Source organism: Branchiostoma lanceolatum, chromosome 2 (genome assembly GCF_035083965.1).
Source record: "Branchiostoma lanceolatum isolate klBraLanc5 chromosome 2, klBraLanc5.hap2, whole genome shotgun sequence".
Lineage (NCBI taxonomy): Eukaryota > Metazoa > Chordata > Leptocardii > Amphioxiformes > Branchiostomatidae > Branchiostoma > Branchiostoma lanceolatum.
In genome coordinates this window covers 28,702,007-28,717,591 of record NC_089723.1, presented here as the reverse complement: position 1 = coordinate 28,717,591, position 15,585 = coordinate 28,702,007, and the positions used below count along the sequence as shown (strand labels likewise).

At 42.7% G+C, this 15,585-nt stretch overlaps 2 protein-coding genes across 2 annotated transcripts; both read left to right on the top strand.

Moving 5' to 3' along the window:
• The first annotated feature begins 871 nt into the window (after positions 1-871).
• On the top strand, positions 872-3,254 carry LOC136426964 (zinc finger protein 761-like). Its single transcript, XM_066415683.1, has 2 exons — positions 872-1,973; positions 2,974-3,254. The coding sequence occupies exons 1-2, from the start codon at positions 872-874 to the stop codon at positions 3,252-3,254; spliced, it is 1,383 nt and encodes a 460-aa protein (XP_066271780.1).
• Positions 3,255-4,392: 1,138 nt separating this feature from the next.
• Positions 4,393-15,204, top strand: LOC136426963 (uncharacterized). Its single transcript, XM_066415682.1, has 7 exons — positions 4,393-5,206; positions 5,611-5,708; positions 6,076-6,083; positions 6,514-6,756; positions 7,070-7,159; positions 13,839-13,964; positions 14,434-15,204. The coding sequence occupies exons 1-7, from the start codon at positions 4,505-4,507 to the stop codon at positions 14,565-14,567; spliced, it is 1,401 nt and encodes a 466-aa protein (XP_066271779.1). The 5' UTR covers positions 4,393-4,504; the 3' UTR covers positions 14,568-15,204.
• The last annotated feature ends 381 nt before the right edge of the window (positions 15,205-15,585 follow it).

Genomic DNA, 15,585 nt, shown 5'->3' with positions numbered 1-15,585 from the left:
TTTTAAATTCAGTTTCACCATGCGGAACAAATAGGCTGTGCATTTATCTCGATGTGTTGTTTAAAAAAAAACCTTTCTCACTATGGTTTTGCACTATTTGCACGTGCGAACCGACACACTGCACCGGGAGTGAAGTTACACATCCTACCTGACCGAGGAATCTACTCTACTCTACTCTACTCTACTCTACTCTACTCTACTCTACTCTACTCTACTCTACTCTGCTCTGCTCTATACTCTACTGAATTTTAGCAAAAAGTTAGTCTATTTTGGGATTCTGGTTGTTTGTGTTTGTGGGGTCGACGTGGGCTTGGTAACGCGCCCCGCTGTTCTCCACATCCGGCAGATGGCTCCCGGTGTGGAGCCAAATTTCGACTCTCCAAGCAGAGGTTGGGCTCCGGCTGGTTATTGACGTCTTTTTAGGCGTTTTTGCCAGGTTTTCTATTTAGTCCCTTATTCTTTATGTCACCAAGCCAAACTTCTGACTTGGCAGCTTTCTGATAGCCGTCCCGTCCGTGAATCCAATCAATATATACCAAGCGGGGTAAATACGTACATTTTATGTTATGCCCTTGGCCAGAAGAAGGTACCGTTTTCCCATCCAACCTCTGCTTGGAGGGTATTCCGACGGATTATGTAACAGTTGTGACTATCTTGCATAATATCATCTTTTCATCGGGTCATATCATTTACATTATCTATATCTGTTTAAACGAAAGCTTAAACTTACATGTGTATATTTGAGATTTAGTTGACAAAAGAATACTCAACTATTCTGTCCATGTACTGTGCTGTATTTAAATTAGTTTCACTTAGCTGCTGGTAGAAAACGAGTAATATTGATCTTTTACCTTTGTTGATGTTATCAGAAATGGACAAGGAAAGCTGTGGGCTTCTAAAGAATGGAGTTCAAAGCAGCCAGCCTGCTGGGAACGAGACACATATCATTGATGACCAGCCAACAACAAACAGCCATCCTGGAATCGAGACAAATACCATCGAAGACCAGCCAACAGCAGACTTCGGAAGGGAAGGGAATAGGAAGTATGAGATACTACTAAAGGCAACATGCAATGAAGCTTCTACCCATCCTGGCAAGAGGTCATCCTCAAGTTTACAGGTGCAGGCTCGCACGGGACAGAATGACAGACACGCGGCAAAACACACTGTACGCACCTACGCATGTGGGGAGTGTGAGTACAAATCACAGCATAGGTCTGCACTGACCCGACATATGAAAAAGCATTCAGGCAAGAAAACCCACATTTGTGCGGAGTGCGGTTACAGGACGGCTCGGAAGTCTCACCTTTGTGAATACATGGGAAAACATACCGGTGAGAAACCGTACAAGTGTGACCAGTGTGACTATTCTACTGTAAGAAAATGTGACTTAGACAAACACGTTTTCAGACACACCGGTGAGAAACCATACATGTGTGAAGAGTGCGGGCACAGGTCGGCTTTCAAGTCAAGATTATCTGTACATATGAGAAAGCATGCAGATGAGAAGTCTTACAAATGTGATCAGTGTGACTTTACCGCTTCAGCAAAGTCCAGTTTAGACCTACACATGGCAAAACACACCGGAGAGAAACCGTACAAGTGTGACCAGTGTGACTATTCTACTGTACGAAAATATGAATTGGACAAACACGTTTTTAAACACACAGGAGAGAAGCCGTACAAGTGTGACCAGTGTGACTATTCTACTGTAAGAAAATGTGAATTGGACAAACACGTTTTCAAACACACTTGTGAGAAACCTTACGTGTGTGGAGTGTGTGGGTACGGGTCGGCCTTTATGTCAAACCTAACCGTACACATGAGAAAACATACAGGTGAAAGACCATACAAATGTCATCAGTGCGATTATTCCGCTTCATCAAAATCTAGGTTAGACAAACACATGGCAAAGCACACCGGAGAGAAACCCTATAGGGCGTATTCACGTGACGTCATCACCCCTGCCCTCCGTGGGCGGCCATGTTGGTGCTCACCCTGCAGCGAAGTTTCTCGGTGTCCGACGCTCTCTAAATTTCCAAGGAATGCGAAGTCGTCTGATCGCTGTTTTATTATATGCAAAGACTCTCCAGCCTCACATCCTTTTCGCTACAAAAATCCAATTTCACCTACTAGAAATGACCCATTATCGACGAGCGAGGTTCCCCAGCAGCCTACAAACATGGCCGCTAAACTGTTCAGTACAGAGTACGCATAAAATCAGTTCACAGCATACAAGTGTTCCAAGGCCTGCAACCACGTAGTACAGTGTCTTGAGTGTCGTGAGAAATTTTGCTGACAGGGAGTACGTTATGATCGGGAAAGTTCGACGTTGAAAGACCCCCAGTTTATGAATGAACGTATCTCAAGCAACGACTACAGTGCCGCGACTGTGTTACACAACGGGCCTGTAACTTGCTTTTCGACCAGATACAAAAGATTTCCATACACACACGTTGATTCTCAAACTTCAACTATTTAGATCCGTTGTTCGTATGTCAGAAATCCACTTTTGTTTCAGTCGTTAGTCCCTTCGCGATCGTATGTTCCCGCACGTACACGTCCTACACGAGAAACGCAAAACCAATCTTACTGTTACCCGACCGGTGTGTGCTTTATCAGTCCCAATCCAACATCTGACCACGAGGCAAAACACCATGATTATGAGACAAAACGTTTTGAAGGGAAATTGTGAATGGCGTAGAAAACATCTGCCATTTATACAGAGAGTTCCATAGGGCTCCACTATCAAGTGAGCACCAACATGGCCGCCAATGCTCGTTGCTAGGGGGAGGGTCACGTGACTGAATACGCCCTATAAGTGTGAGCAATGTGACTATTCTACTGCAAGAAAATGTGACTTAGACAAACACGTTTTCAAGCACACTGGTGAGAAGCCGTTTATGTGTGAAGAGTGTGGGTACAGGTCGGCTTTTAGGTCGGACTTATCCATACATATGAGAAAACATACAGGTGAAAGACCGTACAAGTGTGACCAGTGTGACTATTCTGCTGCACGCAAATGTAGTTTAGACAAACACGTTTTTAAACACACCGGTGAGAAACCTTACATGTGTGAGAAGTGTGACTATTCAGCTACAACAAAGTACAACTTAAATCAACACATGGCAAAACACACTGGTAGAAAACCGTACAAGTGTGACCAGTGTGACTATTCTACTGTAAGAAAATGTGACTTAGACCTACACTTTCTCAAACATACTGGTAAGAAGCCTTACACGTGTGCAGATTGAGGATTTATGACGGTCTATAGGTCTAACCTATCCGTACACGTTAGAAAGCACACTGCAGGGAAAAGGTAAAGGTAGTGTCTTCAATGCAGATAAAGGAATGCAGGTTAAAGGATAGCTTAAAGAGTTTACTCAACCTGTTAAAGAAAATATATGCAGGAGCCAAAGCCCTGTCCTCTTACAGCAAATATGTTCCCTGTCACACTGGCGAGGAAATATACTATACATGTGGATGTTGTGGCCACAAAACAGGCTGTATGGCTTCTCTGCTTCCTGTACCCGCAAAAGTTGCTTGTATTTAGATTTACACACGTTTTGTAGTACTAGTATTCTATATTATAACGTTTATCATCTTTATTAAGGCTTTGTCCGCTTGTTTATTGTTTAATCTGTTCAACTAACACCCTATGTGACTTTTACTATAGTATAGCCATAGCCTAACGCAATGTTCTGCATCGTTATTACTTGTTATAATAGTTTTGTTCCTTTTTATTACTTTATTGCATGATGGTCGTAATTTCTATTTGTAACTATGATATCACAAAGTGACAAGTAGAAGTTCCCTATTTTTATCTGCTATTATGGTAAGGTGACGAGTCGTTGAATCAAATAAATCAATAAAACCTATAAAATGCTATTCCAAAGATCAACATCATTTCATTTGTACACATGACAGCGAGGTTTTGATGTTCATTTTTTGCCAACACAATTGAAGACATTTCCTCTAGCTATGATGTCACAAGCGCTTTACTGTGACCCTCTACACCCCGAACATACCATATGATGGTGGTACATGGTACGGTCCAGTTACAAAATAGATTTTATGTCAAAACCGAGTGCCATATATGTGCACGTGTGTAGTCGGCGAAGCTTAAATAGGGCTATTGAACTTAATACGGGCTGACGGTAGCCTCCATTGCAGGCTTTCCCACGGCGATTTTTCAACTTATCGGGGCCAGGTTCTTTGGCTGGGGGGCAGTATCTGCTTGGGCCCCGTATCTGCTTGGGATCCTGTAACCACCCCCCAGCCAAAGAACCTGGCCCCGATAAGTTGAAAAATCGCCGTGGGAAAGCCTGCAACGGAGGCTACCGTCAGCAACGAGGCTAGGCTGACGGATGATGTAATGTTGACACCAGCAGTGGGATGTTTGCCCAGACCAGCAGTGTTTGCTCAAGTCACGCGCATAAAGCTAACACGGAGACCCGTGAAGATTAGCAGTTGTACAGACGTTCTCTTCTCGCAGAAGTCCACCATGTTGAGGGTCTGTGAGAAACTCCGTGAGGTGGACGCGAAGGGCAGGAGGTACGGACTAACCCGTGCGGAGACAGGCTACCTCCGTGCCCTGGTGGACGCCATGGCTGACATGGACAGGCTAGCGGAAGTGGAGCTGCTCAAAAGTCTGGGCGACGTGAACGTGGAGAAGGGAAGACTCGGGAAGGCCGAAGGGGAGTTCAACAGGGCCTTGGCGCTTTACATGGCTGCTGTGGTCCGGTGTGACCACCGGGAGCAGGGAGAAGGTCTAGAACACCGATACGAATACACGGAGAAGCTTTTACAGAGGGTATCGTCAAAGGGGTCGAATGGTAAGGACCAGCCAACCGAGGACAAGGAGACGACTACACCTGCAAAGGTGGCGGGAATGTTTCAAGATCTGGACAACAAATGGGCTACCGGTGGTAACACAGACTCTGTGCTGGTTGGATACGCACAGTTGATGGTAGAGGGAATAGTAGACGAGAACAACATGTTAGAAACGGAAGCGATCAAAAGTCTCGGTGACGTGTACCTAAAAAGAGGTACAATCATCAGAAACATGACATGTTTGACCAGAGCTTCCGCTCTGTACAACACGGCACTGGCGCGGTGCAACAACGTTCAGGGAACACGTGTAATTGCACACCGCTTGCTGCACACCGCAAAAATCTGGCAAGACATCACCACAACAGAAGCTAAGGTAAGTGATTTATTCCGATTTCTGACAGAAAAAAATAACAACGGAACAATATAAGCTATAACTTTTTCAACTTCTTAATTTGCTTTATGCACCTCATTACTATTCATCACTTCCGACAACAACATTATGTGTGGATTTTAACTTATCTTCGTTGACAAAATAGTTGAAGAAGTTGTGAATGTATTTCCACAATGTTTCGTCTAGACTATGAGAGTGCAAAGATCTTGGCCAAAGAACGAAATCAACAATGCCCAAATCAAGAACCAGTCATGTCACATCTGATCTAAACATTTGACCTTCCACGGGTCCCTTTACCTTTGACCATTCCTCAAAGTTCATTCGTGCGTTAGGTAATACGATTTCCAGGCTGTTAATTATTCATGACTTCTTATCGGTTCTCGCAGAGGTCAACACCACAACGACAGGAAGACGTGAGAGGGCGGAAGGACCACCCCCCTCCCTTTTCAGCTGCGCCCTCAAGCGACGTCATCAACGACGGAATGTAAGTATAGGGGCGTTTTTCCCTTTTGATTTGTTGTGCCTCATTCGATTTTGGTCATAATGTTCTTCAATATGCCCATGAGACCAAGTAAGACCCGCTTTTGTATTGAATAAGGGTGGATTCGAAGTCGACGACATGTTTCTAATATTTGAGAAAATGATGATCTATTGTTACTTTCCCTTCTTTTCCTAGCATCCCTCAAACTGGTAAATCATTTTCATATTTTGCCATAGAGAGGAATGGGACGTAACAGTCATGTTTTAGTTTATATCAAAGATATGCCAGACGCGACAGAAAAATTTCACATGTGATATGTAGTCACATTCCAGCAGAAGTATTCAATAAACTGTATGTTATTTGCCACCAGTTCTACAGGTATACAATCACACAATATTACATACACAGAATGCAGAAAATATCTGGCAAGTTGACGACATGAACATGATGAAAGGGCTTCGATCTTGCCTTGTTGAATACATGTATATTCAGTGTTGCCTTGGTGAAGGGTCCGTGTATTTACCGCAATACATGAAAATCACGAAATACACCACCGAAATACACATGAAGATGGGTGAAATCTACCGAAATCAAGTATGATTTGATGAGTAAACATCACAGGTTGCTATATTTTGGCATAGAATAATGTATTTATGGCCCTGTTGACAAGAAAAAGACAGAAGATACCAAACATGGCGTATGGCGGCGGGCCGGTATCGCCAAGTATTTTCTATCCTTTTCTTGTCGCCAGGGCCATAAATACATTATTCTGTGCCAAAATATAGCAACCTGTGATGTTAACTTATAGAATCTTACTGCATTTTCATTGATTTTATTTTCTTCTGTGTATTTCGTGTAATTCGAAGGTGTATTTCATGTATTTCGGTAAACTCACGGATCGTTGGTGAACTAAGTTTGCTTCAACCCAGTTTGCTTGTTTTCTTGTTCAGTTTCTACCGCAGGTACTTCAAGGAGGCAAGCCTTGAATTGGGAAATGGAGACCTGGACGCAGCAGAGCAGAGCTTAGAGGCTGCCCTGAAGCTTATTCACGGTCTGTCATGCACTCTTCGTATAACACTGATAACTTTGAGCCCCATATTACATTTTCAACTTGTTACTTAATATATCTTCGTATTTCAAGGCCTATCAAAGGAACATGCTTCTCCCTATGTCGTGCAATACTTAATTCTGCCATAAGTGTAATTCACATTTGACTTGAATTTGATGAAATGTTCTAATCTTTGGTGCCAAATTGAATTACAAATTCGGCAATGTTATCGGTGTAGAATTTTTATCCACCCAATGCTTGCTAAAACACATAGGCTACTTAAGCATACCCATTGACACATCTTCTGTATCTGCAGATCCAAGCAAACCCGACAAGGCTAAAGAAGCCGACTGTCTGTGCCGGCTGGGTGACGTCTACGTCGAGCGAGGAAAGCGGACAGGAGAAGGTAGGACATTCACACAAGCAGCAGCTCTGTATAACGCCTCCATGGCTCGAACAGATGGAGACAAGCAAAGGATGATAACAAGGCTGCGAGAAACAGAAAGGCAGTTTCTTAGGAACACCTGTAAGATAGACTGTGAACTGTGTCCGAACAGCATCACGTTAAATCACATACAGGAACTGGGCAACATGCGCGCCCGTGTAAAATCTCAACTAGAAACAATCCATCAAGAACACAACCCTTATCAGTATGATGAAGACGATCCCGTCGTGAGAGAAGTAGAGATCCAACGAGCTGAAGCAGTCAAGAACCTGTTCAAGAGCATCACCGTTGAAAGACAAGAGTTTATCCAACTCTTGACTGCTGAGTGTATTGACAAACTCGGTGCTCCTCCATGTAAGTACGCGTTCATCGGGTTGGGGTCCCAAGCAACAGAACTGGTCACGCCGTACTCCGACTTGGAGTTCGCCATTCTGATTGAGGAAGGGAAGGATAATGAGGATACACGGGGATACTTCCTAAATCTCACACATTACTTACATCTAAAAGTCATCAACCTTGGGGAAACTATCCTCCCAGCCATGGCCATCTCGGCACTCAACGACTTCCTCTCGGAAGACCCAGAGAAAAATTGGTTCTTCGACTCCGTCACACCTCGCGGCTTTGCCTTCGATGGCTTCATGCCATGGGCCTGTAAGACTCCTTTTGGAAGAGTCGATACCAAAATCAAACCTGCTGTTAGTCTCATCCAGACACCTGCAGAGTTAGCAGAATATCAGCATCAGCACATTGCCATTGCGGAAGGCTACCACCTGTCAGACATCCTCAGACGGGTGTCCTACTTAAGAGGAGACGAGTCTTTGGTAGAGGATTATACGGACAGAGTCAACAAAAGCGTAAATTGTTCACCTGGGCTCTCCCGGAGGTCAGCAATGCTAACGCTGAAGGAGGATATTCGAGAGATAAAGTATGTTGAACTGACGGGGCAACTTTTGGATGTCAAGAAAGAAATATACCGCTTTCCCAGCGTAGCCGTTGATGTGTTGAGCGTTTGCTGCGGTATAGCGATTCCCAGTGTGTGGACAATGATAGAAGAATTTCTCAAGACGCAATGGATCAGTGAGGAAGATGCACATCACTTGACTGTACTGATTAGCATCTCAGCGGAGCTACGGTTAAGAGCGTACATTGCCAATGGAGGACAGAAGGACAGACTGTCTCCACTCATTGAGATGAAACTCGAACTCGATAAACATGACGTAGATGACACTTTCTTTGAGTCAGTTTTCTACATACCGGACTCAAAAATGCTTTTCAGGTACTACTATACTGCCATCCCATTAAAACGATGCATTGTGGATGCAGTTTTAAAGACAAGTCATGAGAGAAAGATATTCCAAACAGCCATCTTTGACACCTCATCTCAAACAAGGGGTCTAATGAAACAACAGCTGTTCCATTTAGATACATCCATACGATACCTGGAAGCAGCACTGGAAGAGGTGGACATGGATAAGGAAAAGCAACTAGAAATACTTTTCGAACTCGGCAACACCTTGAGAAAGCACGGTGACTGTAAGAAAGCTTTGGACTACTACACACAGGCTTTCCAAGTTGGAAAGACCATACATGGTGACACCATCAAAGGGCGTCACAACAATGCAGCATTACTGGAAAGCATTGGATCATGTTGGAGCACAGGCGGTAGGCAAAGGTATTGTCGTTGAATAGCTGCTGAAGTTCCGATCGTGACGAAGTACTCGGCGCGGGGATCACCCGTGCCAAGCTTCCGAGCGAAACCCGAAGCGGTGCCGAAGGCACGAGCGGGGGGTTCGGAGAGCCGAACAGGGTTCGGTGTTCGGCGGAGCCGAACAGTGTTCGGCGGTTTTCGGCAATGTTCGGCGAAGCCGAACTCTTTAGTAAGAGGTAATTAGCAAAGGACGACGGGAGAAACCATCCCCGCTAATGAGGGGGGGGGGGGCATTTCCGGAGTGAGCGACGGGAGAAATTGTCTTCGGGAGCATTTGAGCGAAAACATGTACCGCGGCGGTTACCCAACATAAATACCGTAGCCTAAAGCCCGTGGTTGGAGGGACCTTGGCGATCAGAAAAAAGCCGTCGGTTATCAAGAACAGTCACTGAAGATGACGCAAGCTATCTATGGAGTCGGCACGCCGCATCCTGCTATTGCTTCATCTTTGCTTAACATAGGAACGTGTTGGAAAAATCTTGGCGATCAGAAAAAAGCTATCAGTTATTACGAACAGTCACATAAGATGATGAAAACCCTCTATGGGGAAAACACAGCACATCCCCAAATTGCTGTTTCACTGAACAATATTGGAAACTGTTGGTCTGACCTTGGTGATCAAGGGAAAGCTATCAGGTGTTATGAACAGTCACTGAAGATGAAGAAAGCTGTCTATGGGGAACACTCAGCACATCCCGACATTGCTGAATCTTTGAATAACATTGGAAACTGTTTGCGTGACCTTGATCAGAACAAAGCTATCAGGTGTTTCGAGCAGTCACTGAAGATGAAGAAATTTATCTATGGGGAAACAGCAGTACATCCCGATATTGCTTCATCTTTGAATAACATTGGAAACTGCTGGAGTGTTCTTGGCGATCAGAGGAAAGCTCTCATGTATTATGAACAGTCACTGAAGATGATAAGAGCTATCTATGGCGAAACAACAGCACATCCTCTTATTGCGTCATCTTTACACAACATTGGAAAATCTTGGTGTGATCTTGGCGATCAGAGAAAAGCTATCAGTTATTACGGACAGTCACTGAAGATGAGGGAAGCTATCTATGGGGAAACCACGGCACATCCCGACATTGCTGCATCTTTAAACAACATTGGAACATGTTGGAATGGACTCGGCGATCTGAAAAAAGCTATGGCTTATTACGAACAGTCACATGAGATGAGGAAAACTCTCTATGGCGAAACTATAGCACATCCAGACATGATTGAATCACTGCACAACATTGGAAAATGTTGGGGTGAGCTTGGCGATCGGAGGAAAGCTATCCAGTATTACGAAGAGTCACTGAAGATGATGAAAGATATCTATGGCGAAACAACAGCACATGCTGCTATTGCGTCATCTTTAAATAACATTGGAACATGTTGGAATTGTCTTGGCGATCTGACAAAATCTATCAGTTATTACGAACAGTCATATAAGATGAGGAAAACCCTCTATGGGGAAACAACAGCACATCCCGAAATTGCTGATTCACTGAACAACATTGGGTCATGTTGGAGTGACCTTGGCGATAAACGCAAAGCTATCAGTTTTCACGAACAGTCACTGAAGATGACAAAACATATTTTTGGCGAAACAACAGCACATCCCGATATTGCGTCATCATTGAACAACATTGGATCATGTTGGAGTGACCTTGGTGATCAACGCAAAGCTATCAGGTATCACGAACAGTCTCTGAAGATGAAAAGATCTATCTATGGCAAAACAATAGCACATCTTGACATTGCTGCATCTTTTAACAACATTGGAGACTGTTGGAAGAAGCTTGGTCAGCAGAGCCGAGCTATCATGTATCACGAGTACTCATTGAAGATGATGAAAGCTGTCTATGGCGAAACAACAGCACATCCTAACATTGCCTTATCTTTGAACAACATTGGAGCATGTTTGAGTGAACTCGGTGATCAGAGGAAAGCTATCAGTTATTACGAACAGTCACTGAAGATGATGAAAGACATCTGTGGGGATGGCGAGGCACATTCTCGCATTGCATTCTCACTCCATAACATGGGAACATGTTGGTATAAACTCGGCAATCCGAGTAGAGCTGTCAGTTACTCTGAACTGTCGCTTATGATGTTGAAACGTATCTATGGTGCCGACACGGCACACCCCGTTATTACACAAGTACAGAACAACATTCGAGTGTTTCGGAGTGCCCTCCGCGACAACACTAAAGGACTTCAAGATAGCCATGAGCTATAGACCTCTTACCTCCAACTCTATATAATATAAGAATGGTTACCAGAATTCATTTTGGATTGGACTCCGATTTGACGATTTGGTTTTGTATAATTGATTTTGTTTAGTTATTAACGTATGTTTTTTCTTTACTGATGATTTCACTATAGATTCTGTATATATGTTCAATTTCTGTTATGTAACTTATGTACCAATATTTTTCCTATGTTGTCACGGCCCCCGTGGAAATCAACGAGGTGTATTGTTGAAGGGGCTACCCAGGTGTTTTAAAGATTAAATGAATAAATGAACTAGTCTAAGAGTAAAACCGTTAGATACCGCAGATCGTAACCTTGAATAAACCAACTACAGGGGCACCACGCCCACGGCACATTGCAAATCTATCTTGCCATAGTACCTCATAGTATAATATATACATTTTGTATATAACGTATGTGCGCTTCTACTACTCAATACCAAGTCTTGTAAACCAATCTACTCAACAAGAGTATGTTGACTGACTGGTTGTATACAAAAACGTTTATAAATCCAATTAACCCCACAGCAACCTGTTGTCTGAAGAGAACGTGGACTGACTCTACTGGCTAATTATTCGATTATAGGCTCATTATACGATCCATACGCCCGTAGGAGGGCCTGGTAGAGGCCACGTTCAACTGGCGATGCGATTTTGTTCTTAGCATTTTGTTTGCGGCTTGTTGTTTACATTTTAGCGACCAAAACATTTATATAATTGGTCTGGACGGTTCAAAGAGTCGCCAATGACTAATTCAATATGCAAGGTTTTTCCTTTTATCTTGGTCACTCACTGGAGCCTGGAGGCTACGTAACTGGCTGCTCTTTCAGGTTTTTACTGTCGAGTCACGCTCAGACTGGCGAGTCCCTTGGTTGTATGTAGGACGTGTTTTTGCTGTCTGACAAGAGGCAACATGTCGGGAAGTAAGCGGCATTCCCAGACTGTAGACCCAGCAGGTAGTATCTCTTTCCGTGATATGTCAGAATTTTCGTCTCTAATCTTGTATGGTCTCCCTGTTGATCTTAATACAGGCTTCTGACACATGTAATATGATTAGACCCCCCCCCATCGTAATCCAACAAAAAGCTCGCCCGAGTATTGTCTTATACTAGTTGATGATAGCCTGAAGTAGTCTTTTGTGTTTTCTTCGTTGGAAATGAACACACTTGTAAAGCCTATATATCAAAATAGGATTTCTAGATTTCCACAATGATTTCCACAATATAATGCTGAATATTATGTTACTCGAACCAATGTAAAGTCTCCCTGGATTTGTTTACATTCTTTCATTTCAGTAGCAATGTGGTTGAAGTGCTTGAGCACGAACCGTAAAATCCTGATTATAATTACATATTTCAACAAGCACTACAATGGACCACAGGAAGAGTAGCTGTTAAGCTAATTGTGGATCCTAATAAACTCAAACTCAAACCACCTGTTGCTTAACCTGAGAGCTGAAAGATTTCATCTGATCTTACAGTTGATAATGTTCTTTTCCTGCAGACATCATGTACAAGCAACAGTCATTTAACTGGAGAGAACTTGCCGACAAAGGCGCATGCGTACCCAACTCTATGTACGTTTCCCGTGCAGGTAAAACGTTCTCCAGAACTTTCTTGTTACCTCCGCGAAGGAGGTCAGTGACCTCAGACAGGAGTACTGTTTTTGTCTGTGTTTGTGTGTTTGCAGCTATAACTCAAAGCCCTTATGATTAATTTGCTTCAATTTTGGCGTGTTGGTCGTTATTGAGGTCCCGGCGAAACATGGCGATTTTATTTGTTTATTTTATTCTTATTTATTTATTCTTTGTCTCAGGCCGAAGGCCCATATTAAAAAAACAAAAACAAAGATAATTTACAGACATCTACATATAACAACAACAACATAAAATATTACATATCAAGTAGTGTCGAAACGAGCAGGCGGGGCAAAGATTTTGTCCACCGCAGCAGTATTTTCAGGTTTTAGAGAATTATAGATCGACAGCCCCCCCCCCCTCTTGAAGGTAATGTGGAATAGCCATTAAACAGTAGTCGTTTGCCTAATGTAGCCTGTGTAACCTGTGTTATACAAGCCAATTGACTACTCTCAAAGCAGAGGTTTGCCTCCGGCTTGCCACACTGCCTTGGTTACTGCCTAGTGTTATGATTAACAACTACCTGGACATAAATGGGAAACAGTTTTTTTTCATCAGTACTCCTCGTAAAGAGGCTATCCAACATCCTGGCCAATACCACAAATACAATGATTACTACACGGAGGTTTGTCTCCTACGGACTCTTGTTTTCATGCTGTTGCTCCCTTGCTTTGCACCTCTTGATTTGGCTTTGATTAGTCTGAGAATGATCAAAGGTCTTTCTTCAGATCTCTTGGCTCTTATTTTCATCGTGAAACTATTGTGTTGAATGTTCATCCTTGAAATAATGCTTGATAGATGTAAGTTTTATAAGCTACACTGGTCAGTGACGACGACGTTAGGCCGCTGGCATCAACTGAAACAACAACAAAAAATTGTCAATCTTTAATTACGTACATATGTCTTGAAATGATGAAGGCTGATGCAATACTGATGGCCGGAATTGTTTTGACTGCAACATGCGTTGATGCTATCTAAAACTCCCCGTTTTAAACGTAGTTTTGAAATAAAAGAGGTTTAATGTTTGTGTTCTATTTCTTCTAAAAGATGTAACCTATGATGCGGTCGCTGCTGACAAGATGACAAAATGTTGCAACCTCCGCAAGAAGATGTTGCAAGCCGCCGGCCTTGTGATCGTCATTGTTATATTCTTTCTGTTGCCATATTTTGCAGGTCAGTTGTTTATCACTTGCGCTTTTACAGATACTAATTTCTGTTCTGTAAGTCAGCGGTCGAATTACTGGGTGCATATGCACTTTTGTGAACCTAAAATGGGAGCTGTGCACCTCGTCATTTTTGACTGTGGGTGCACCGACAGGTGTACCTGGATATTTGTGTGGGTTATGTACTAAATATTGCTAATGTAGCATATTCTTGACATTTAAGTGTCAGAGAAAAAATAGTAAAACCTTTGTTGTATTACTTGTTTGAACTTTTGAAGTTAGTTGCAGTAAGATTTTAGATTTTGCTGTCGGTGTCATTCTGCTGCTGCTAGTATGCTGTGCACCCAAGGTTTTTTCTGTGCACCTAAATTGTGCACCACTGCACCTATCCCCAAAAATGAATTTCGGGTTCTGACTATGGTTTTGTAGCATTCTTGTTGCAGAGCTAAGTAACTGCAATCCTCCTTTTTGTTTAACAGTGAAAGTCGCCACCATTTCTGCTGACGTGGCAAAGCTGTCTGAAGAGCTGGCGATTCTTTCTGACACGATGGCCAAACTGAACAGCATGGCCCAGCTGCGATTCGCCAAGCTGGAACGTGAGATTGTGTCCTGATGTTATTGTTATTAATGCCAATGTTACCACCGATCCTTCAATTTCTAGAAGGTGCCAAATTGAGAGATTATAGTTTTTTTTCTTTTCTTTTATTGAGATACTGTTTTTTTTTCAATCGTCATTGAAATGACTAACATTTTTCCGCATGATGTACTGAATAATTGTGACATTTCTGAAAATGAAATCCAACATTTTCTGCTGTAGAATCGCACATAAGCAAAAGTGCATTTACCATAGCATTGATCTGTAGAAATTTCCGCTATTTGCATACTGAGTGGGCGTTATTCCTAGACATATGAATGTGATGGTTAAAGAAAAAGAAAAACAATTGTGTACATGTTATCACAGCTACCTACTATATGATCAAATTGTGCATTGTATACATGTGATTCATACCATAGAGAAATGGAGGCATGGTAAATGATTTTTTTCTTCAACGTTTATATTCAAAAAAATCAATTCTGCCATCTGTATAAGTATAGCTTGAAAGTTGAAAGTGTAACCCAATTGACGTAATTCTTTTGTAAGACTTTAGGTTGTCCTGCTGTCCAGCGATATTTGTTTTGCAAATTGTTTGCACTGCCTTTTGCGGATCAACCTTCCTGTATCAAACAATAAACTCTTTCCTAAACATCAACTGCTCGAAGACACTATTTACTTTTAAAGACTTTTTAGCAAACCTCGCAGCTCAACTCCCAACCACAGTCGAGTGGTCGGGAGGACATCGTTGGCTACGTGTGACCGAAGCTGATTTATTTCTAGACTTGCTTTGGACTAACTGGTACAAATCATTTCTCTCTAAGTAGCAATTGGTTACTCCAACAACAGAAACGGTCTTACATTTACCTACGCTATTTATCTTGGAGACTCGCGATTATGGTGTGCAAAATTTTATAACGTAGTTGTATGTGTTGCCAGCACATGAACCATATACACGGAATGGTTAAAAACACACTTCTTTATTCATTAAACAAATACAATTGGAACTAGAAAGGCCGTCATTTGCCTCTGAGCAAAT

Bases quoted from the DNA above. Each gene is read 5' to 3' on its own strand.
- LOC136426964 (XM_066415683.1), top strand. From the start codon at position 872: ATGGACAAGGAAAGCTGTGGGCTTCTAAAGAATGGAGTTCAAAGCAGC. The intron at 1,974-2,973 runs GTGGGCGGCCAT...GAAAACATACAG, and splicing joins CGTCATCACCCCTGCCCTCC to GTGAAAGACCGTACAAGTGT.
- LOC136426963 (XM_066415682.1), top strand. From the start codon at position 4,505: ATGTTGAGGGTCTGTGAGAAACTCCGTGAGGTGGACGCGAAGGGCAGG. The intron at 5,207-5,610 runs GTAAGTGATTTA...CGGTTCTCGCAG, and splicing joins TCACCACAACAGAAGCTAAG to AGGTCAACACCACAACGACA. The intron at 13,965-14,433 runs GTCAGTTGTTTA...TTTGTTTAACAG, and splicing joins TCTGTTGCCATATTTTGCAG to TGAAAGTCGCCACCATTTCT.